At 39.8% G+C, this 23,419-nt stretch overlaps 1 protein-coding gene across 1 annotated transcript; it reads right to left on the reverse strand.

The window, feature by feature from the left end:
- Positions 1 to 1,699: 1,699 nt before the first annotated feature.
- On the reverse strand, positions 1,700 to 21,406 carry pdk2a (pyruvate dehydrogenase kinase 2a). The gene is made up of 11 exons (XM_034193562.1): positions 21,242 to 21,406; positions 17,958 to 18,099; positions 17,322 to 17,393; positions 13,002 to 13,186; positions 7,793 to 7,882; positions 7,361 to 7,438; positions 6,937 to 7,013; positions 6,719 to 6,817; positions 4,094 to 4,204; positions 2,400 to 2,513; positions 1,700 to 2,286 (listed from the first exon to the last, which is right to left on the reverse strand). Exons 1-11 carry the CDS (start codon positions 21,357 to 21,359, stop codon positions 2,143 to 2,145), a joined length of 1,230 nt encoding a protein of 409 aa, XP_034049453.1. The 5' UTR covers positions 21,360 to 21,406; the 3' UTR covers positions 1,700 to 2,142.
- Positions 21,407 to 23,419: the final 2,013 nt, after the last annotated feature.

Here is a 23,419-nt window from a genome sequence, read left to right on the forward strand (position 1 = left end):
CTACTATAACAGACTGATGCATCAGGTGGCAGCAATGCAATAATAAGGATGCTGACTGCCAATAAACATCATAGGAGAGGGGTGCGTTTGATTTACTGGACACGGACACATTTTGAGAGGAGCATGTTTCGTGTCAAAATACAGCCATAAAATATACACATATATTTTTTTTTTAAGTTAGCAGTTTTATATGACGATATAAACAGAGCAAAGAAAAGAAATCTGTATACAAACCTATGTGATACTCTAAAGCCACCTTGACACTTAACTGCTTGGCCACCACTGATGGCCATCTCTGCTGATGCTCTAAGCCACCTTTATTTATTTTAATGGAGATCTGAAACTTGGAGCTGCTTGTGTTCGTTGAAGTACGGGAGGAGACAAACTAAACGCAATAGTGCATTTTCATATTTATACTGGAATTGTTATAGTTACTTAATGCATTGCATTCACATGTTGCCTGTAAATGCAGGAGGTAAAATGGATGTGAGCACAGTAATCACCCACTGTGCCGGCACTTACTGTCAAAAGTTTAAAATTTCCAACTTTTACCACTTGCGACAGAGACAAAGAGGGTATTGCTTTATCTTTAATGATAAGAAAAGATGGGCAGGAGATGGATTATTTAAGTGCAGAGTCACACAGATAAATGTAAATAATCTGTGCGATATTATAGAGAGAAATTAAACTGTAGCAGCACAAAAAGTTGTCATTATAAGAGACCACTGGGGCAGGAGCACTGTGTGAATATAAATGTATTGCAAAATGGCAAAAACTCTGTTGTATCTTTCAATTATTTCATTATTGTCTCTTGTTCACATCTAAAAACGACATGAGTGGTATGGCGGTTTTTCTATTGCTAGCATATAAAGGCAGTGTTAGCATTTTTATTTATTTTCACATGCTTTCCTTCTGAACATTTGCTGTTTTTCTGCACATAAAATGCCAACACTGCCACCTGGTGGACACTTTAGTGATCTTACAGCTATAAACAGGTGACAGCCAAAAGTCTGTCTCAGAATTTCACCTTGAATGTCTGCATACATACACACGAAGCAGCTTGTACAGCCCTTTAACACTGACAGTGCTGCCATGTGCAGGCGTGCACACTGGTGCTTGTGCGTGCTCCAAATAAATGATGCACAGAAGTGGTTTTTCTACAATGTTCTCATCCTGAGAAATGTATCTCTGTGTGTTCTAAATGGTAAATGGACTGCATTTATATAGCGCTTTTCCATCTGCATCAGACGCTCAAAGCGCTTTACAATTATGCCTCACATTCACCCCGATGTCAGGGTGCTGCCATACAAGGCGCTCACTACACACCGGGAGCAATAGGAGATTAAAGGCCTTGCCCTTAGTGATTTTCCAGTCAGGCGGGGATTTGAACTCATGATCTTCTGGACTCAAACCCAACACCTTAACCACTAGACCATCACCTCCCCCTGTTCTGTTCTGCATTATTTGTTTTTACCATGCATAAGCACAATGAGCACCAGTTATGTGCACGCCTGGCTGTGTACCTCTTCCAACACCTGTTGTACTCATGTTACTGCATGAAAAGTGTGACACTGGAATACTTAACACTTCTTCTGCTGCTCTCATCAACCCAAACATATTCCTGATTTCCCAATCACACATCCAACCTTTAGCAGAATAACACTGGCTGATGGTGTACGCTAAGCGCTCCCCAGCAAAGTTCTTATAACATGCTGGACACCACCTGACTGCTGCTGCCTAGGCTCCATGTGACCACATACCCTGTAACAGCATTTCAGCAACAGCTGCCTCGTCAAAGCCTCAAACCTCTTGTAACACTTCACAGTTTTCTTTTGTATTCACTCTTTCCTATTAATACTTCTTGTGAAGAACCCAAAATGATAAGAGGGATGGAAAACAACATGTAAAAGCTACTGCTAAAACCAGACTGGAATATAAAAGGACACTTTGTTTGATCTTGTCTGGAGATTAACCTCTCTCAAAAAAAACACACAAACAAAAACAGACAGACAAACAAAAAAAAAGCAGAGGTTTGGTGCCCATCTGCCTTGGCAGATGCATACATGGCAATATGAAGACAGGGGATTTGACCACAAAGGCTTCAAAACGTATATGAGGAAAACCCAAGTCTGGCAGATATCTTTACTTGGCCACCTTAAAATTGCTCAGGTCCAAGGGCTCTTTACTGGGCAGACACCAATCATCAGCTTCTTGGCTCAATTTGTAGTTCTTCAGAGCTGTTTTGTTGTACACTGGCAGCCTCTCAATGGAGTCCGTTGATAGCGCCTGGTGGGACATGAAGACAAGGTCTAATTACAAAGGACTGGCACCGCAGACCTGAGGTTCATTCTTGAAACCATTTCACACTACTGGTTCTGTTGTTCTCAGGCATGGCTCACCTTCAAGTAGATGACGGCGTCTGTGCCGATACCCTGCATAGAGTAGAGCTGCAGGTCCCCCTGGAAGTAGTTGGCGTAGAGACGCGAGATGGGCAGACCATATCCGAAACCAGCCTGCACACAGAAAAACAGCTCAAGAGTTTAAAGAGGCTTTGCCCTCCGGCACAAATTATACAGCAATTCTTATCCACAAGCAAAGTACATTTTGTGTTAAAAGTGACTGCATGTTGTAGGTCACACATTTCGGAAGCAAATATTTAAAGTTTTGAAGTGTAACTGACAGCACTTTCCCTAATACACATTTGATGTGCAGTAAAGGCCTAAAATTAATATCACTGTATTTTTTACTTTGCGGACAGAATTGATATGTCATGGTATTACTGTTTTTTTAAATAATGATCTTATCTGAGCAATAGTGTGACCGGTGTCGCAGACCGAACGATCCCCCTAAAATCGGTCCCCCCTAATGACGCGGTTCACGGATTAGCACCTTATTTCTGCTTCAAACTGCACTCCAGTCATCATCTATCTCAGCGACAGATATCTGAAGCTTTTGTACAACAGTCATTTCCACATAAATTCAGCATTATTTCATCATAAAAGGTGGCGGAAGCGATCAGAGCACCGTGGCTAAACAAGCTGCTAGCTGATGCGTTTACTGCAGGTCGGATATTTCAAAGCGTCACAGAATTTCGCCTTGTTTCTGCTTAAAAGGGCCTTGTTTCTGCGCAGATGCAAAAGGCGGACCGATTTTTAGGGGCGGACCGTTCGGTCTGCAACACCGGGACTATTTTCATTTTCAAATTAGTTCTTTCAAAGTTAAAAGATGGATGAAAAACTGAATGATTTAAAGTTTTTATTACAGTTTTATGGGTAATAATTCTGTCACTGTATTTAATTAATGCTCATTAAAGCTTAAAAAAGCATGTATGCAGTGTAAAAATTGGTTGATTCACACAACAGGATCACAATTTAACCATTTCCATGACTGTTATGTTAACGTGAAAATTACTTTATAGCCAGTTTATTCACACTGCCACTAAAAAATGCAGATGGGCTATTTTTTTCCATGATCTTCAAGCTCCATCTCCCCAAAGTAGAAAATGGATATTTTTGTGAGGGACTTTTCATCAATTGACAGATATTTATAGACATTTCTGCATAGAGTGCAGACAGAAAACATCTAACTAGAAATGGTGAGTGATTTTATTTTACATTGATCTACAATTTTTTTTTCATATATTACACTACTTTTCTGAGACAAAGACTTCGGTTAACCTATTTCTACCACCAAAACAGTTTGTCCACATGAATAAAGGTGTGATTTTATTCAGGACTTCAAGAATTTTATAAAAATGCACTTCATTTATTCAGATTTAGAGCCAGTCTTTCTATACACAGTGTTCTAGACAAATATGTGACACATAATTCTGAAAGCTGAGTTTGCTTTGAACATGGGCATTATAAAAAAGGTATTACCTTAAAATTGGAATTACTGAAAGCATGGTAAAATCTAGAAGATACCACTGGACACCACAGGGTTCAACACCAAGAATGGTCTAAATAAGTCTATATAAGCTTTTGAGTTACAGTGCATTGTAATATGTGTTTTTACCTGTATTTTCTACAACAGTCAGTCTAACTGATCAAGAAAAAATGCAATCTCTAATTCATCATTATTATCACTGACTTACCAGCGGGGGCCGTGTGTTATCTCCTATCTGTGGAGCAGGAGCAGTGGAGTACATGTAGCTGAAAAGTTTCTCCATCTTGCGCAAAGGGAAGCCACCACCTCTGTCACTCACCTTAAAAAGGGTGAGGTAAGAAAGAGAAAGAAGTGTAGCCTCAGAAGAATGCCAAGACATAAAAAGTCCAGATGATGACTGGCAGATAAGTCACTCTTCTTGTTATGGTTTGGACGCGGATTGAGGAGCGATCCAGCGTCAAATAACCAGAAGCAGTTCCAAAAGAAACAAGTTTTATTTCTCCCCTTGTGCTGTACATGAAATACTAAATAAGTCTGGTGAGGTGAAGAGGCGGCGCGCTTTCTCAGCGTCTCAACAAATCGGAGCCCGAACGTTTTGGACTCAGGAATTCCGCCGACACCCCCCCCCAGGTGGCTTTCCCAGGACTGTACTCTGTGAAGGAGGAACAGAGGTGAAGTTATTCAACACTGTTACCACGAAATATTATTTAGAGGCACACTTATCAGCTACACGTTCAGGTCTGCTTTCGGACTTAGTTCAAAAGGGCTGCTGCTCACAGCTAGTGGAGGATTATCAATCCGCGCGCCACTGCCGTGCGGAGCAAGCCAGACAATTTTCACCAATATTTAATTATAGCTGCGCAAAATGCCAAATTACAATTACGGATAAGCCTTTCAGAATAATCACCTCTGACGTGTGCTGACCGCGTTTGCCTCTCACCCTCGTCCTCCTTCACAGGTGCAATGTCAGAATCTGGAGCGGCCCTCAGCATCTCCAAATGATCGTCACATGGTCGTATTCTCCAGCAATTCAGCCCTGATCACTGCTGGCTTAAATGCAGCTCTTCATTTCTTCATTGGCACCAGCTGAGAGTCCTTAGATCTGCACGTGAATGCCACAGGTGTCGTAGATCGTCCTGATAGAGAGCCGCACGTGAGTGCAACAGGTGCAGCAGATCACCGTGACAGAAGGTGAGAGACTCTTCTGCAGCACACTCTCCCCAGAGATCAGCCCCAAACCACCTGGGAGGAAAATAAACACAAAAACAGCAAAACGATGCCCAGCCAAACCCCCCAACACACAACACTTCTGTTTATTTATGGTGCAACTGCAAACTAGTGAGAACCTACACCACAGTGAGAACAGTGACAATATAAATGGTTATAAACCGAATCTCCTTAACGTGCAAATGGAGGAATGCAACACTTAAGGAAAGTTGTAAACCCTTTGAATTTTTATATGTCATTAATAGGATTTTACTTGCCACATTATAATTGTATTCCTTAGTATCCAAATAAAAAACTCATTATCTTATACTGCCAATATGCTTATTTGCCTTGACTAGAAAATAAAAAATTTGAATTTTGAACCAAGCAGGTAAAGTTGCAGCGACAAGATGAAATTCAGTTTGTATGCTATTCAAGAATCAAATTACATCACCACACACATTAGTATGAGATTCATGGAGGTAAATCATTTGCTTTTATCATATACCAGATGTGTTGTCACCTGCTGGACGTTTAGTGGACATACCTGCCATCATGAGCAACAGTTAATTTATAAACAGTTAGTGGATGCTGGCTAAGTTATTATAAATTATGAACAGTTTTGTTTAAAATGTACATGTACCGTATTTTCCAGAGTATAAGTCATGCTGGAGTATAAGTCGCACCTGTCAAAAAATGCTCCTTGAAGTTGCAGGGCCTCCCAAACTAGGTAAAAAAAAGAGACTTATACTGCAGAAAATACAGTGGTTTGCCTGCTGCCTGAACGTCAGGCAACACCTTGTCTAGATTTTGTCCAGATTTTACCCACATAGACATGGATAAAATCTAGACAAAAGATGCAAGATAACTGGAAACTAAAGCCAGAATTAAACAAGCGAACGTGTGGCTGGGGTTGATGCCAAACATTTTGTCAGTTATACAAATTAGTGACAAATTCAAAACACTTCTCAAGAATATTTCAAAACCCATTTCAAACATTGTTCAAGAGAGTTTATCAAAAGGAGAGCATAAGCTACATTGAATGGGGCCTCAATACATCACCAACTGATGTTAAACAAATGCTCTGAAAGGTTCCAATTGATTTGCTTTTTAAAACGTGCATAAATTAGCATTGCAGTGTTTTTGAATTTCATATAGGCTCTGTACGTGCACTAGCATGTGCATTGTTTATTAACTTTTTTGCAGAATGTTAGCAACGGAATACAAATTCAATCACATTCTAAACATAACACATGAAATAATTTGAGCAGACTAATTGTTTCTTCAGGTTGTAGCTTTTCTGCTATGCAACTAATGTTGTTCTGACAATTCTTGGTTTTCTGGTCACTGAGTGGTAATAACATAAATGTGTGATAAGTACTCACCAACCAGTAGATGCACATAGGCTTAAAAAGACCTATTCTAGTTCTTTCAAAATAGGACCTTCAGCCAACATCTACAGAAGCTACGGAAAGCACTGTAGATTGTGACATCAAATAAAAACTAGCCTATACCCAACCACTTCACAGTTTTACTACCCTATCAGTCTTTGCCATTTCAGCATTTAACAAAAGTAGCTTGTATAATATTGGGCAGTTTGTTCATGAAGCTATGATTTGCAATCCACCTTGATTGACATGTCCTCTCCCCCAAGAGAAACCAGGACTTGAATGGGTGGGAGGGTGCTGCTGCTGTCGTGAGTCTCAATTGTGGCTCTCATGGCATTCTACAAGAAAACACAAAAATATCATGAAACCAACTTTAAATTAATTTGAAGACATATTTCAATATATAACAGTCTGTCACTCAGCAGGATATTTTTGTAAACTACCGAAAATGTCGTACCTTAAAGAGCTCAAACAGCATATGATAAAGGTGAGAGGGCACGTACACGATGCTGATTGACTGGTTTGTCTTCTTGCCTGCTCGGGAAAACCAAAGCGTCCACTTTCATTAAAATTCATTATCTTAGCCACTCATTGATAGCTCCCACCAACTGCAATTAGTCTGATTTGATCTCACTAAACAGTATGGGAAAGGGTTTGTGGGTCCGTGCTATCTTATCTAGTCAGCTGGTCCCACTTAGCCATTAATTCAAATTCAGTGCTATAAATACATCCCACTCAGGGCCACCTGGCTGAATGTTGGCTTCCATGGCCACTCATGCCACACGCACACATATGCAAAGATATGAGCTCTATTTGTTCTTTATTTATTGGAAATGTTTTTAAGTCTAAAAGAATATTTGCCATTTTGGATAATGTCTTACTGTTCTTTTCTTGCAGATTAAAATCAGGTGAGCGGAGATAGTATTGATCACACAACATTTTGGCACTTTGGAAGGCATCTGTGGGAAAAAAAAGAAGAAAAAACAACTTGGAATATGATTATTATGAAGATTAAGGGCGGTGACAATTTAAGAAAAGTAAAAAAAACAAACTAAAGCAGCTCTTCTGTAACTTTACAAGGCATATATTGCACAGTAATTTTAAAACTTTTTTCTTTTTCGATGGAAAATACAATCTAACACCTTTATCTTTAATAATAATGAGAATAATATTTATAAAGCACTTTCAGAGGATTTAAACTGTTGTACAAAGCCCATAATAGAGTAAAACCATAAAAAACAATACACAACATAAATATATTATTAAAATAAGTATAAAAAATACACATCACAACTTTATGATGTTACATTTACCCTGGACTACAGCTGCAACTTTACAGTGAGGGTCAATACTCCCAATAGTGTTGGGGTGCACAGGGTTGGTCGTGCCATCAAAAACAATTGCTGCAGAGAGAGAGAGAAAAAAACAGGTTTCAACTCAAAATGCTACACTGTTCTTAATAGTAAGGTTGCAGCCGATCCGGTATCGAGATCTATGTAATTCAAGTATCAGAAAATACCGATCCAACCCGCAATGTTTTCCGATACATGAGGAGTCACTGTGAATCCTCTCAACTGCTGCTGTTTCCTCTCTGCTTTGTTTGCTTCCGAGCGTGAGGAGGGGAGGTTTTTGAAGCCGAGCTGTTTGGAGAGCTCTCTTCCGCAGTGTTCTAGCTGCGGTTAGTGGCAAATTTCCACCTGGCTCTTGGGTTCAAATTGTTATTTGAGCATGGATTTTCTGAAAAATGAACTGAATTGTTGCTGAAAATGTGTGCTATGAAATGCCAGCTCAGATCGCAGCTGAAGAGGACAGCCGAACAAAGATTCTGTCCGCTGAAAGGGAAAAAAAACTTAATTAAAATCCTGCACGTGAGCGTCGCTGATGATATATTTAGAAATTTATGGTTTAAAGGCTTCGTGTTTCCAAAAAGTTCAAAGTTTGTGCAGCATGAAAACAGCGAGAGAGAGAGACAGAGGGAGAGAGACAGAGGGAGAGAGAAAGCAAGCGAGAGAGCAAACGAAAGCGAGCTAGAGAGCAAACGAGAGAAAGCGAAAGAGAGAGCAACCGACGACGAGAGACAGAAAGAGAGGGAGAGAGAGAACTTAATTTTTACTCTTAACACTTGCTTTGACAATGTAAACATATTTCCCATGTCAATAATCCTCCATTGAAATTTAAAACTGAGAAGGAGAGACAGAGAGAAAGAGAGAGAGAGAGAGAGAGAGAGAGAGAGAGAGAGAGAGAGAGAGAGCTGTCTTTTCTCTTGAAGTCTATAAAAATAAGGCTATAAAAAGTAAAAGTATTTAATTCTTTCACCAAAACATCAAATCTAGGCTTTCATCTTACATACACCTTCTGGCAAATTGTAGCTCAAGTTTCAGGCCTCCTTTTTCAGAAAATCCTCATATAAAATCAACAATAATGATAATAATATTAAAGCAACCAAAGCTCTGGTATTGGATAGGAAACATATCGGTATTGGCAGATAACCAAATTCAGGTATCGGCATCGGAAGTGAAAAATTGTGGATCGGTGCATTCCTACTTAATAGCATAAAAATATCAAGCAATTACACAAGAGCAGTTCTGTGTAACTGTGAAAATACAGCAACCAAAAATGTAGTTTGGGCTGGAAGACAAATATGAAATACTTAAAACACTGGGGCTGTTAATGTTATATAGTGAAAAAAATAAAAGTTGTAAGAGACTTTGGGCCACATGTTGTTTTTGTTTCACTTGGGGTTTTATAGGTGCATACCAAATTTGAACTCAATCAGATAAGATTTAGAGGTCCCCCAGAGTGACATGTTTCAAAAGCTTTTTGCTTGGTTGGGTGAAAATTGTTGCTTTGTGGGGGGACCCCTAATCAATGTCCGATTACAATAAAATTTGGCACAGATGTTTTATTTTATTAGTGGAACAAGAGCAACATGTGACTATTAAACACCCATCGGTGTGAATAGTCTGTGTCAGCAGGAGAGATAAATCTTTGTTTCACATGACTGATGACTACATTACAAGCTCTCAACAATAAATGGTACTCTGAATAGCACAATGAAAATTTTTTTTTATGTCTAATCCATCCATCCATAAAAAATCCATTGATAGTCCACTGAGTTCATTCTACATCCTTTTGCATCATCTAATGAATCTGTTTAAATGTGAATGTTTTAAATGGAATTTTTAATGGTGTGAAAATAAACATGACTGCCGTCAGTATAGTACAGACATGGCAGGTAGGATGAGAAAATGTTCAAATTTAGTGGTGAAGAAAATAATCAATAGTTGTTTACTTTTACGACGTGAGAATTGATTTTTAACATCCAGAATCCAGAATGTTAAACTCAACTTTAATTCCATATACATGATGTTTAAAGTACAGAATACATCTAAAACTCAAATTTTATTGCTTTTAGATGAGGTAGAAATAATGTAATAGCTTCTTTCAAACAGTAGAGGGCACAATGTATACAGATTGGGGGGGGGGGGGTCTTGGTGGACCAAATTTCCCCAGAGATCAAAATGAGCACTGATGAATATGTACTTTAAGGCTTGTTAGCCAGAGAGTGCAAAAATTAAGGATGTGGGTGAGCCTTTATCCTCCCCCAGTTCTAGAAAACATGGGCTAGTCCAGGCAGCTGCAGATGAGTGTCCTAGCAGCAATATCGCTTATCCATCGAAAAAATTAAACTAAGACCAAGAAGAACTCACCTGCCTGATGCGTCATGGCAGACATCGAGATATACAAATTAAGTACATACTGCCTAACCCTAATGCAAATTATTTATACCACAATTTATGCTGCCAAGTCTGTCATTGTGAGAGATACACTGGCACGAAGGAGTTTACTCAAAAAAACATTTTACTCATATAATTGTTACTTTTTCCCATGGTCTAATGTTACAAAAAGCAAAAATAAATAAATAAATAAATTGCAATATAATGTAATATCAAATTTCCTAAGAATGACTATATGTATTGAATTGGCAGGCACCTAAGTATCATGATACATATTGCATTGGGAAATACAGTGTATCATCCCAACTCTATTAAAATCAGTGAGGCAACATAAAGGATTTTTTCTGTGGGCTAGACCCCAGTGACCCCAAGAAGGTACAGTAATGTTGTGGGCAAAAATGGCCACCCAGGATTGTAGCCCCATACAGTATGCTGTGTCATTGGAAAAGAGCAACACTTCTGCTCCTACTTTCTTAGCTTACACTTTGTCAGGGCTCCCTAAGGATGGGTCTAGACACTTTCCTTTTAAAGTAAAGCCTAGGTCCCACCGAAGAATGAAGGATGAAGAAGGAGCCACACAGCATGTTTTCTTTGCTACGAGAGGGTTTCTTCAACTATCGTGGGAGTTTCATGGCTCTGAGTGGCTCTTAGAGGCATTATCTTCAGTTAACGAGGCTTCTCTCTGAGCGTGGCGCTAATTTCAAGAAGTTCAAAATTTAGCAACAACAGCGTGGCACAGTTTGTTCGAGTTACTGCGACGGCTTAGAGGTATTTGTGTGGTGCTTACAAGTCTTCAAAAAGTCCATTATCCATGCGCCTGGCACCTTCGTAGGACCTGAGAGGCTATTTCTGAAACGGCTCTCCTCTTGCGCACAAAATTCCACCTGCTCTGTGCGCTGGACTCTATATAAAATAATTATTTTGTAGCAGATTAATCATTTTGCCAATGCCAATGCCAAGGTCTGGAAGCTTTTTTCCCTCTCTTTCCTGCTCCATGTGGAATGTATTTTGAACAGCTTAAGGTAATTATTTTTAATGTTTTTTATAGCTTGATAAAACAGTTCCTAGCTGTAAAAGTATGTCTGTATGTTGATGTCTGTTGTATGTAAAAGTATGTTGATTTAATATCTTGTTAATGGATCACATGACCTCGGCTCTGTGTGTGCACTGAGGCAGGACCTGAGAGGCTATTGTTGGAGCAGCTCTCTTGCGCACACAATTCCACCTGCTCTGTGCGCTGGACTCTATATAAAATAATTATTTTGTATTAATCATTTTCTGTCAAACCTTGGATGCTGAAAACACCTCTAATCACTTCTGGAATTAATGGATCACATGAGCTCCGCTGTGTGTGCGCACTGCACACTGAGTCAGTGACTCATCATCACGCTTCAAACGAGCATTTAGGCAGAACGCCAGCTCACAAAAGAGTGATTTTTCAGTCAATATTGGACGAACACAAAGTTAAAATTTGGGTGACTGCGTGAAAGTGGATGTGTGTTTAAAGCCATGGAAGATAATAACTCCACTGGAGCAGCTAAGAACAGAAGCTGTGCGGCAGCACAGGTAGAGAGCATGCAAAAGACAGATTTTGAAGACATAACACAAAGTTAAAAGTTGTATCATGGTGACATGTAAGCTGCGGAAGAAATATTTTATATATATATATATTAAAAATGATCCACAGGTGTATATAATAAAACGGCCACCTCATTCTGTATGCAGAACGGCACCATGCGCAAAAGAGCGCTTTTGCAGAAATAAACGGACGAACACAAAGTTAAAAGTGGATTCACGTTGTAAAAATGATTGTGTTCAAAGCCAGGGAAAAAATAAAGCCAGCAAGCCACGGATGGAAAGGAAGCCACTTAGAAAGAGCACAGAGGCGGCTGTCCATGAAAGGACAACAGCAGCGCGCGCAAAAGAGCGATTTTGCAGAAATAAACGGACAAACATAAAGTTTTGTGTGTTTAAAGCCGCAGAAGAAAAGCCAGAGAGCCGCGGAGCCAGCGAGGAGCACAGAGGCGGCTCTCCAGAAACCCGTGGTTCGGGTCTAGCTGGTCTGGTGCATTACAGGTGGACAGCAGCCTGGCGCACAGCACACAACTGTGGAATTGTGATGGAGTGTCTATTTTTGGACTGCGTTTAAAAAAAAAAAGAAGGGACATCTTTAAATGCTGCTGTGAATCTGTGAATTGAAAACCCACACTTTGAAGGGACCAGGTGTGGGAGGGCTGGAGGTTTGGACCAAACTCATGCCTAAACATGCGCCAACATGGCGTTATCATGGCCTATCATGGCGCTATCATAGCACTACGTGGCTTAGTGTGGCTGATGCGAGCCATTCGAGGCTGTAATGACAAGTCAGTCGTGGCTCACTAGAGGCTGCTATGTGGCACATGCGGGGTACAGAGAGGCACACAGTGGCACCTTCATAGTGGATACGTGATAGATGAAAATGTGGGTCATTCTTCGAATAATCGTGACACACCCATGCGTGGCTCCTTCTTCATCCGTCATTATTCGGTGGGACCCAGGCTTAAGTATCTAGGAGTAGAGAGGGTGACCTGAGACAGACTGCGAAGGAAGGTCACTTGTACCTTTCTCTTTGTATATAGGTCTCACAAATTTAGATGAAGACTGGAAGATATGCCATCTGGTACATCAAGAACTTTAGTGGTCTATGAACACTGAATGGCAGGTACAGGAGGGCAGGATGAATTTTGAAACAGAACATTCTGTGCAGTAATCAGTCAAAATCAACTCAATTCAGAATGTTACTCACTGTGCTGGTTGATGAGCATACGGATTGAGATTCGGCTCATGTAGAAGCGGTTCAAAAAATACTGGATGTTCTGGTTGGTAACTGAATCCTGGGAAAATGCCTCTTTGTACTCTATGATACCCTGAGCCATGGTCGGTACAACATCGTTATGCCTATTTCTGATGGTAACCAAGGCGTCAACAAACCTGAGGAGGTAGAACATATACATGCTTAACTAGCAGCAATTCACAATACCACATGCAAATGGACAGGGAGTTTTGGGCAACACTATACAGAAGGATATAGGGTAGGAATGTATCCAAAATGTAAGAGCAAAAAACAAATCAGAGTAGAGATTGCAAACTACCAAAATCCCAACCCCCATTCTACCATGCTAGTTGCTTGCGTGTATTATACAGAAAACCTTCTGTTATGAAATACCTGAATTAACAAACTGATCAATCACCCTACATGTAACTGATGAATATGATTCATTTTTTTAAACAACAGCAACAAAAGTCCAATTTTTCCCTCAAATCATCAGACTGGAATGCACATCTTCACATGGTGTGCTGCCATTGTGTGACCCTCCACTGAAATTCAACAACCATTTTAGGAGGAGTTCTGTTCAAGAAGTCAATACAATATAATGCATCAGTAATTTTCTATACCCACTTACTGGAATTAAGGGTCACGGGGGAGCTGAAGCCCAGCAGTCATTGGGTGAGAGACAGGGTACACCCCAGACAGGCTGTCTATCTATCATCAAAGGGCCACGTATAGTCAAACAATCACACCTACAGCCAATCTAAAGTCACCAATTCACCTAACCTGCATGTCTTTGGAAGTGAGATGAAGCCAGAGAACCCAGATGGAACCCATGCAAACAAAGGGAGAACATGCAGTCTCCACAAAGAAAGGACCGTGGTGCTCCCAGGACCTACTTGTTATGAGGCAACGGTGCCAATCATTAAACCTCAAACAACCACGTGGGGTCGTTTATGACCCCGGGCACATTTTTGTGCACCATTTTTCTCATTTTTATCTGAAAACAGTTTCCCACCATGAATTTGTTAGTCTATTTGTCCTGCATTTGTTCATAGAATTTTGCAAGGATCGGCCAATCCATGTAGCAAGTATAATCCAAACTTGTGCAGGGTCACTTATGACCCCAGGAACATCTATGAGTTTTTTGACATTATAGCTTCAGATGGTACTGTAATTTGCCAACTCTAATCATTATATTTTACTGTTTTGCAGGAAAGCAACAAACCTAGAATAGCAAGATTTACAGCTGCACAAGCATTGAGACTGAGTCTTGATGTCCAGAGTGAGGATGAAAAGGATGGTGGACAAATATACTAGAGAGTGAAATAAATATGAAGAACCCTAAAACATTTATATAGAAGTATTCCAATATAAAGTCAATGGTCATAAATAACCCCACTCTGTCATATTAGTCCCTAAAATAGCTTGGATGCTTGAGGGTTAAGGCACCATGCCGCCTTTCAGGAGCAGTTGCTCTTACGAAATCAGTATCATATGATGCATCAATTAAACTCCAAATTTTTACTCTCCCCTTTCAAACACTGGACCAAACTACTCGTATTTTCCTTCATGCACATCTTCATATGCAAAGCAGATAGTTCAGCAGTTAAGGAGTTGGGCTACAAACATATAGATGTGGGTTTGACCCTAGCTGTAAATGGGAACTGGTCTTGGCTGGGGAAGTAACCTGTTTTGGAGTGGCGTCCTGTCCAGGGGGACTCATAGACTCCCATCTGCTTCATGCTACAGAATCCAGGGCACCGGCATTAACAGGTCTCAGGGCCAATACAGGTCTTACTTCTTTCTGTTCCACCAACTATTTTATGAGGAGTTGCATTTACAAGCCACATGAACAGATGGGCGGACAAAGAGACAGACAGATGGTGTGATTCACGTACCCCCCCCCCCACACCAATTTTTGTTCGCTGTTTGTAGGGATTATAGTAAATGACAATATGCACTCCCTTCACAATAATCTAATATAAACATGCAACCTGAAAAGGGCAACACGGTGGCTTAGTGGTTAGGACTGTTGCCTCACAGCAAGAAGATCATTAGATCAATTACACCTGGAGCATATTCTGTGTGGAGTTTACATGTTCTCCCCGTGCCCGTGTGGGCTCCCTCTGGGTGCTCCGGCTTCCTCCCACATCCAGAGACACGCAGGTTAGGTGAATTGGAAACATTAAATTGACCGTAGGAGTGCATGCGGATGTGAAAATAGACATTATATACACAGACGCTTCATGACTTGCCGCAATGTAATCTAGTGTCGCCACAATATTGAATGGGTCTCTTCACATTAGAGTCAACTGGAGTCAATGGAGAGTGAGCAAATATGCTTTGTGATGCATATGGTTGCAATAACCGGCGTAGTATAAAAACCAAATTGCGTGGGATTACCTTTCACAAAGTAGATTGAACAATAATTTTGGTTATTTTACCATTTGTAATATTATGTCATTGTAACAAATGGTACTTACGTGTAACGTTATTACAGCAGGAACTGGTACTCTCTCTCATTAGCTGTGTTTCCATACAGCTAGTATAACAACTCTTAAGCAAATTTTCATTAATGCGGCAAAAGGAAGAGGGCATCTGTGTGCATTTCCATCCACTTGTTATGCGTTTTTTCACGGCAAAATCAAAATGTGCATAAAAATAGGTGGATGGAAATACAGCTACTACTCTTGCTGGTTGTTTTTTTTTCTTTCTTTCTAAAGGTTTCCCAGTGATACAGGCTTGAGGAGGCAATGGCACGTTGCTATAAGACAGGAGAATTTTGTTGCGACTGAGTCGTCAAAGCTCTGTAGTGAGCACTTCAAACCTGATAGTTTTGACAGGACGAGTCAGATTGTGAGTGAAAGAAATAAATTCAAATGAACAATCCAAACTTGTTTCTTTACTAAATTATAAAATTAATTCATTTATACATTTATCTATATGCTATACCATATGTCTTAGTTAAAGAGCATAAGACAAAGTATTTAAGCATGAAAGTACGTATTTTTAATGTGTGACAGCATCCTGTATTGTAACTGAATCTCTGCTGTTTCTAACAAACCAAACTGTAATACAGGCCCATCCAAGATAGCAGCTAGAGGTGGGTGGATCGATCCTAATATCGATAATATCGATGCCAACGCTGGTATTGATATTGAACGATCCTCGTGTAAAAAGATCGATACTCAAGCTTTTTTTCTCTCTCGCACACACTGACTGCTGCGCACGCAGATTCATCAAAGTCTACTCTCTGTCTGTAAGAGCAGCGCTGCGCTGTGTCACACAACACGGAGCAGCACACCCTTGTATTGTGGTTTGTCAGCCCTCTACCTCAGGAGATTTTGTTTTAAGTTGTGTTGAGTGGTATTTTTTAAACAAAAATGTTGATTGTGATAATAAAGTATTTTGTTGTCATGTACAATGTTTGTCGAAATTCTATCCTAGGTCTTTTGGATCCTTTGGCTCTATGAAGCTTAAATATGAAAAAGTATCGGTATCGATATCAGCGATACTGGGCCTGTATTTACTTGGTATCAGATCAATACCAAAATTCCCGGTATCGCCCACCTCTAATAGCAGCCGCACTGATACGTCAGCTCCAATAGGCAGCGGCAGTCCACGAGGCATCTATGTATATAATGTCTATGAGTGTGAATGTGTTTGTCTGTCTATATGTGGCCCTGCAACAGACTGGCATCTTGTCCAGGGTGTACCCTCCCTTATGCCCTATGACTGCTGGGATAGGGTCTTCCCCCCGTGACCATTAATTGGAGTAAGCAGATATAACAAATAAATGAACTTAGAAAAGGCTTTGTTTATATATTAATAGTGCACCTTAGTCATGAATGAAGCAACATAAATATTTTCAAGGTGTAGAGTTCCCCGTAATACTCTAGGCATGATATTGAATGTTTGATATCCAGTTAGACAGTTCTGCCAGTGAGTTGTGAAACTCCACTTAAAACTGACCAATGGCCAACAGTGTAGAATGACATCTGATGCAGGGGTAGCAGCCAAGTGTTTAGTGCACTTGGTTTCAGTGCAGAAGGTTCCCGGGTCAAACCCCACCCCTGCCACATTTCTCAATGTAATATGGAGTTGTGTCAGGAAGGGCATCCGGTGTAAAACTTGTGCCAATTCAACATGCAGATCCATTTCATATTTCCTGTGCCGACCCCAAGTGCAATAACAAGGGAGCAGCCGAAGGGGCTTACTTTGGAGAATAACATCTGATGCCAAATAATAAATTCATGAATGAAATAAGATTGTACACAGCAAAAAGGAACTTACTCTCCTAGGACTTTATGGTCATCAGGATTCTTGTCTAGGAATTCAAGGATCTCCATTAAACTCTGGACATACCTGGCATCAAGAAGTTTAAAATATAAAAAACATCTTAGATTATGCATTCATTACAATGCTTGTTTTAAATTCTGCTGCAACATTTTTGGATGAAAAAGTGCAAAACACCCCAGCAGCAGAAAGAAGAGGAAGAAGGAAAAAAGAGACCATCCTGAAAACAAAGTCACATGACACATTACTGCAATCTAGGGTAAAGTTCACAACAGAATGCCATGCACTGCATACAGAGCTAGCTGGAACAAATACAACTGGGCTAAATGGTGCTCTTGTAAGCAGCTGACATCATTCCTGTGGGGAAAATAAACCTCTGCATGTTATACTACAGAAATAAACAGGTCAACAGCTGAGGAGATTTACTTCTCAGTAGTGAGGGAAATAAATCTGGTGTTAAGCAGGCTACCAAAACAGCAATAAAAGAGGCAAACCCAAACCATATTCTCTTTTTGGTTTGAAATCATGTTTCCCAGAACAACAAAGCCTCATGCATGATGTAAGCAAGACTGCATTAATAAATGCATAAATGTTGTAAAATAAGTTACATTTAGATCTGTTTTGTTGACTCACCAGCTCTGCACAGTTTGCACAGATGGAGTTGTCAGCAGTTTATCAGGCAAGAGGTTAATTTCTTTCATAATGTTGGAAAGTCTCACAGGGAGCTCCTGTCTCAAAAAGACAAAGGAGGTCTTCTCACAGGCATTGATAGAACCTGCATACACACATGCGATAATAACAACAAGGTTGTTACTAATGGTCTGTGTCTAGATGTATCACATATGGGCTATTCCACCAGCACTTCTGCATGTGCGTGCACAAATGGTCTAATAACCTAAGCCCAAGGTTTGTGACCTATGCCTTGATGATGTATTGGAGATTTCACAGTAAGGCGATATTAAAATGTGCATTAACAAGTACATTTTTGCCATGATAACATACAATACTTTATTCTGTTAATGGGTATGAATATTATACGTTCACACAAATTTGCTGATTTTGCAATACTTCTTAATATCTGAAAAAACAAAACAAAACAGAAAGCACTGACAGAAAAGCTGGTTAAGTTTAAATAGCTGACATGGGTGTTTACTTACTCAATACAGGTGTGTTCAGGTAAATATGCACACTATGTAAATTAAGTGAATGAAATGTTAACACATAGGTGTGTCTTAGAAGAGGCCATTTTAAACTTATTGCAGGATATTTATGCCCAGATCTAGCCTGGCACAGGCAGACTAACTATCACTTGAGAATTAGCACAACAAGCATGTGTTGCTATACAAACAATTGCATTCTGTTATAATTTTAGCATAACTAATTATGAACTAATTATTAAAGACTCTGTAATGCAAGCACAATAATGATGAACATGTATATCAACAATAGCATAAAAGGGGAAAAAATGCAAAATCTTTCCTGTTGAAACAATTAAATTAGTCATTCCACTATAGATTTCAAAGTTTTGTGGCACTGTAAACGGCATCATGACGTATTGCACAAAACAATGTAGATGCATGATTGATTTGCAATTAGACAGATAGGTCAACTCTTTGTCTCCTACCACAGTAAATAAAAGCTGTCAACTTCCAGTGTAAATTTCTGCCTCATTGCGAACCCCAGGCTGCATGGCAGTGCTTCCCAGATTGGTTGGTTCTTTGATGAGTTCCTCCATGACAGCAATCGATGGAAAAACAGCAACCACTGGGTTTTCATTGTGCATCATCTTTTTAATTGATCAGTAGGACTAAATACACCCTTAGCTAGTCTAGGCTACCTGTAGTTATGGAATGTAACTACAAGTTTTTAGCCAGGTGGAAATTAAACTGTTTGGGAGAGAGGCCAAACTAATCTTCAAGGGAAAATGTGACATGAGCTCCCGCCTTCAAATGTGGTAATACAGGATGTCTGAATAGAAATAATACCAAAACGTTTCATCTGTACTGCAAATTACTCACTGCAAACTCAAAACACTGTCAAAACATGGTCCAAACCCTGCTCCAGAGCAAGCATAAAAAAGAAGACAACACTGACATCTGCTGGATCATTCAGGAATGTGCAACCATATCAAATTATGAATTTGCTGTTTAAACCTCTGGGGCCGACGCCGTCGTATACGACGGCTATGACCAAGCTTTACTACATTATAAATAACTTTTTAATGATATGAGATAGAAACTTACTTTTTTTTTTGCTGAAAAGTTAACTCTGCGGACTTTCGAGCCAGCCATCCGCCATCTTTGTACTCCTCATAGAAGCTGTGTGATGATGTGCACAATGCGAGTGCCCAATCGGAATTAGTTCACCGTCACATGGTTTTCCAAAATCCAATCGTAGGGCAGATTTAGCTCACGTGAAAAGCCAAAGATTGTTTTCAGGAGTGATATGTTACTAGTTGGCCCGTTTGAATAGCCCCTTGGGTGCTCCAATGAGTACATACTATTAGTACATACTCAGTGCGCCCTGTGCCATTATGCACAGCGAAAGTAAAAGTAGACGGAGCAGATGGAGAGCCTCTGATGACAATCTCACATGCTCAAACAAAGAGTGTGTAACTATCAGGATTGCTCCACTAGTTTGCATGTGAATGTTACTGGATAACTCTGTTGCTTTCTCTGCGTAAAGCACTGTTTACCATATCAAAATAACAAAACGCATAGACCATTTTGTATATATTGTTCAAAATGTGCATTTGTGTTTATTGTTTGAACCTTTTTGTTGTACAGTCTTTCACACAAGACCTCAAATTACCTTTATAAAGTGTCAACAGTTGTTTATTATAGTTTGCTGTGTGTTTTGAATAAATGTGTGAAAATTATTTTTCGCTTTATTTTTTCCTTGCCAATTTTTGATTGTAAACCTTTATTACACGTATAAAACACACACTTATAAAGCACAGGTTGTCCTGAAAAAAAAAGAGACATAAAACTTGATTCTGGGATGCAGGGAGAGCCGTTAACAGCAATAATAAAAAATTTATGAGTGAACTGTCCAAAAAATGCCCTCGGACCCCAGAGGGCTAAAGGCTGCAGACAGCACAGGGTCAGTATGTGCAGGGTAGCGAGTGAAGTCACCCCACTGCAAACTCGCCCCAGGTGTAGTCACCCCAGTCCAGGTGGGCAGTGCTCCCTGCTTCTCCCATTAATAGCTTTTCACCTGACAATTACACACCCCTACCTTAAAACATCATCTGGCACTGGTGTGTATAAATCATTTATTACATGAACATATCAGAATTGAAATATTGTGTTACTAGAGTGGGGTGACTTCACCTGGGGTGAGTTTGCAGTGGGGTGACTTCACTATGAACCTATGTGCACTACCATGTACAGTGCCAACACGTTTCTGAATGCAGAAGAAGGCGCTTTGCATTGTCAATGAAACAAAAGAAAACATAAAACACAAACTTTTAGATCATAATAGCAATAACAAGAGAATCACAGACATCATCACAACAGAACCAAAAAAGTACAATCATGATCTTACTCAACCATTTTTATAAGAAACCTTTGAATTTATAATTGTGTACTTTTGCAGACTGAGTGGTTCCGCATGAAAATTTTCAATGTGTTCGTTTTTAAAAAATAATTATTTGGTGTATAAAATGCCAGAAAGCAGTGGATTATCAAAACAAGAGTGTGCAGACCTGATCTGATGCAATACTCCGCAGTACTAAAAACTAAAAAAAAAAAAAAACAGGTCCTCAATGCTACACATTATCAAAAAAATGAAGTGCATGAATGCGCATTTAAACCTACAATATAAGACATTTATTTATTACTTTTTTCTGCACACTTCGACTCGGAAATTTGTAGCTACTTACTATATTACAACATATTTAGCATACGGCTACTCACCAAAATCGAGAAACTGCTTCATGGAGAGCGGTGAAGGAGAAAATTTTGAAAAATGCTCGATATGTTTCGGCACACTCACCAAAGCAGCGTTTTTCATAATAAACCTAACGAACTTCATCTTTAGCTTCTGGCGTCCCACAAAACAAGGCAAAAACACACAAGCAGCGGCCTGCCCATAGAGCCTCCCCCCGCTTCTAATGACCACCGCAGGGGCGGAGACTTAACGCCGACTAGCCCAATGGAACGACGAGATATTTTATCACCATGATTACCACTGTCCAATCAGAAGAGGCTGTGGGAGGGCTCGTTTAAATTAAGTTGCGCGTGCCTGAGTTCAAAAAGGCTTCTACCTCAGGTAAGCGTTCTCTTATTTTGATAACATCAGACATTTTCTCAGTAATAAGATAAGACATTTGAATGGTGTAAAGAACAAATAAAATAAAAAGTGACATGACTTGTGCCTATTCACAGTAACAGTAGCTTTTTTCAAACACCTGGGAAACATATACTTCACATTTCAATTCAGTTTATTTCTATAACACCAAATCACAACAGGGCTGCCTTAAGGGGCTTCAAATTGGTAAAACCTAACATTACGTACTAAGCCCCCTGAGTACACAGCAACAGTGGTAAGGAAAAAAAAAAAACAAAAACCTAACTTCTTTTGTCAACAACTCCTGTTTTTGATGAAGAAACCTCAAGCAGACCAGATTCAGAGGGGTGACCCACTGCTTTGGCCATTCCACCAAATGACAGACACAAGAAAAAAAAAGAAAAAAGAATAGAGTGCAGACTGGCACCATCAAATCAAAGCGAGGTCTTTTGGCTGCTTCCTTGTTGCCACAGCAGATTGGAGGTGGATCTGCATGAAAGTCAATAATCATATTGTTCCAACAAAATCAAACTCCTCAAAACTTTTTCAGTGATGATCATCTGTGTTATTGCGATTTGCAACATCTTGCGTGCCGTAGTGGTAGCACTCAATCCAGTCATTCAACTTGTGGGTCCATACAGTCCAGGCCCACGCAGACAAAGAGAGCAAGAGAGCAGAGTCAATCGGGTGGAACTACTAGCACTTTATTTAGTTATTAATTGTTGTTGTTTTGTTTTAATGTTCATGGGAGAAATGCCAATCTAAATTTCATTGTACCCGTCTAACAACAATGAAGTCTATTCTATTCTATTCTATTCTATTCTATTCTATTCTATTCTATTCTAAAGCATTAGTTTCACTAACAGTAAGAGACGCTGAAAGGATATTGATGTGATCACCGGTAGCTAACCCTGTGCTTCAATAACAAACCCAGAATTTAGATATATTGAGGCTGAGACCTGTTCCACTGTTAATAACACAACTTAAAATGAGAGGAAAGATGGTTCAACACTACAAACATTGTGCACCTCTGACCTCAAACAATGTGAAGATTTGATTCCATTTTGACAATAACCTACATCATAAGTTCTTGTCAAACAACATTATGGCAAAGCAGAATGAGAGAGTGTGCACTTACCAGCGTTATTATGTTGAAGTCCTGTTCGTGAATTTGTTGTGGAATTTTTGAGTTGATGTCAGCAGAAAATGAGACCGGAGAGCAAGGACCACCAGGATTGAGATATATGATGCAGAGAGAGAGAGATTTATTTACAGTTGAAGCAGAAAACAGGTGCACCCAGAGGAGACCCCAATGGATAACGCATGCAAGCATACCGACAGAGCCTTCTGACTTGACCACCTCAGAGAGCTGTCTTAAGGACTCCTGCCATAGTAGAAACCCAAAATACAAATATGGCATTGGACTAGAATGTGCCATGATCAGATGTTTAGTCCTGCACTTGGAGATAAGTGTCGCATGTTCTATCAACAAAGATAAGCAGAGAGGAACGTCCCTGGCACCGTAGGCTGTGTCTGCAGAGAAACAGCAATTTTCACCGACAAGTTTCACTAACAGTAAATAAACAGAGGAGCTGAAAGGGTATTAATGTGATCACCAGTAGCTAACCCTGTGCTTCAATAACAAACCCAGAATTTAGATATATTGAGGCTGTGGCTTGTTCTATTGTTAATAGCAGAACCTAAAATGAGAGGAATGATGGTTTGACACTACACACATATGCTAGTCATACAAAAGAGAAAACAGGTGAGTCGTTAGACTTGAAATAATCCAGAGAATCCGACTG

This window comes from Thalassophryne amazonica, chromosome 18 (genome assembly GCF_902500255.1).
Source record: "Thalassophryne amazonica chromosome 18, fThaAma1.1, whole genome shotgun sequence".
Taxonomy (NCBI): domain Eukaryota; kingdom Metazoa; phylum Chordata; class Actinopteri; order Batrachoidiformes; family Batrachoididae; genus Thalassophryne; species Thalassophryne amazonica.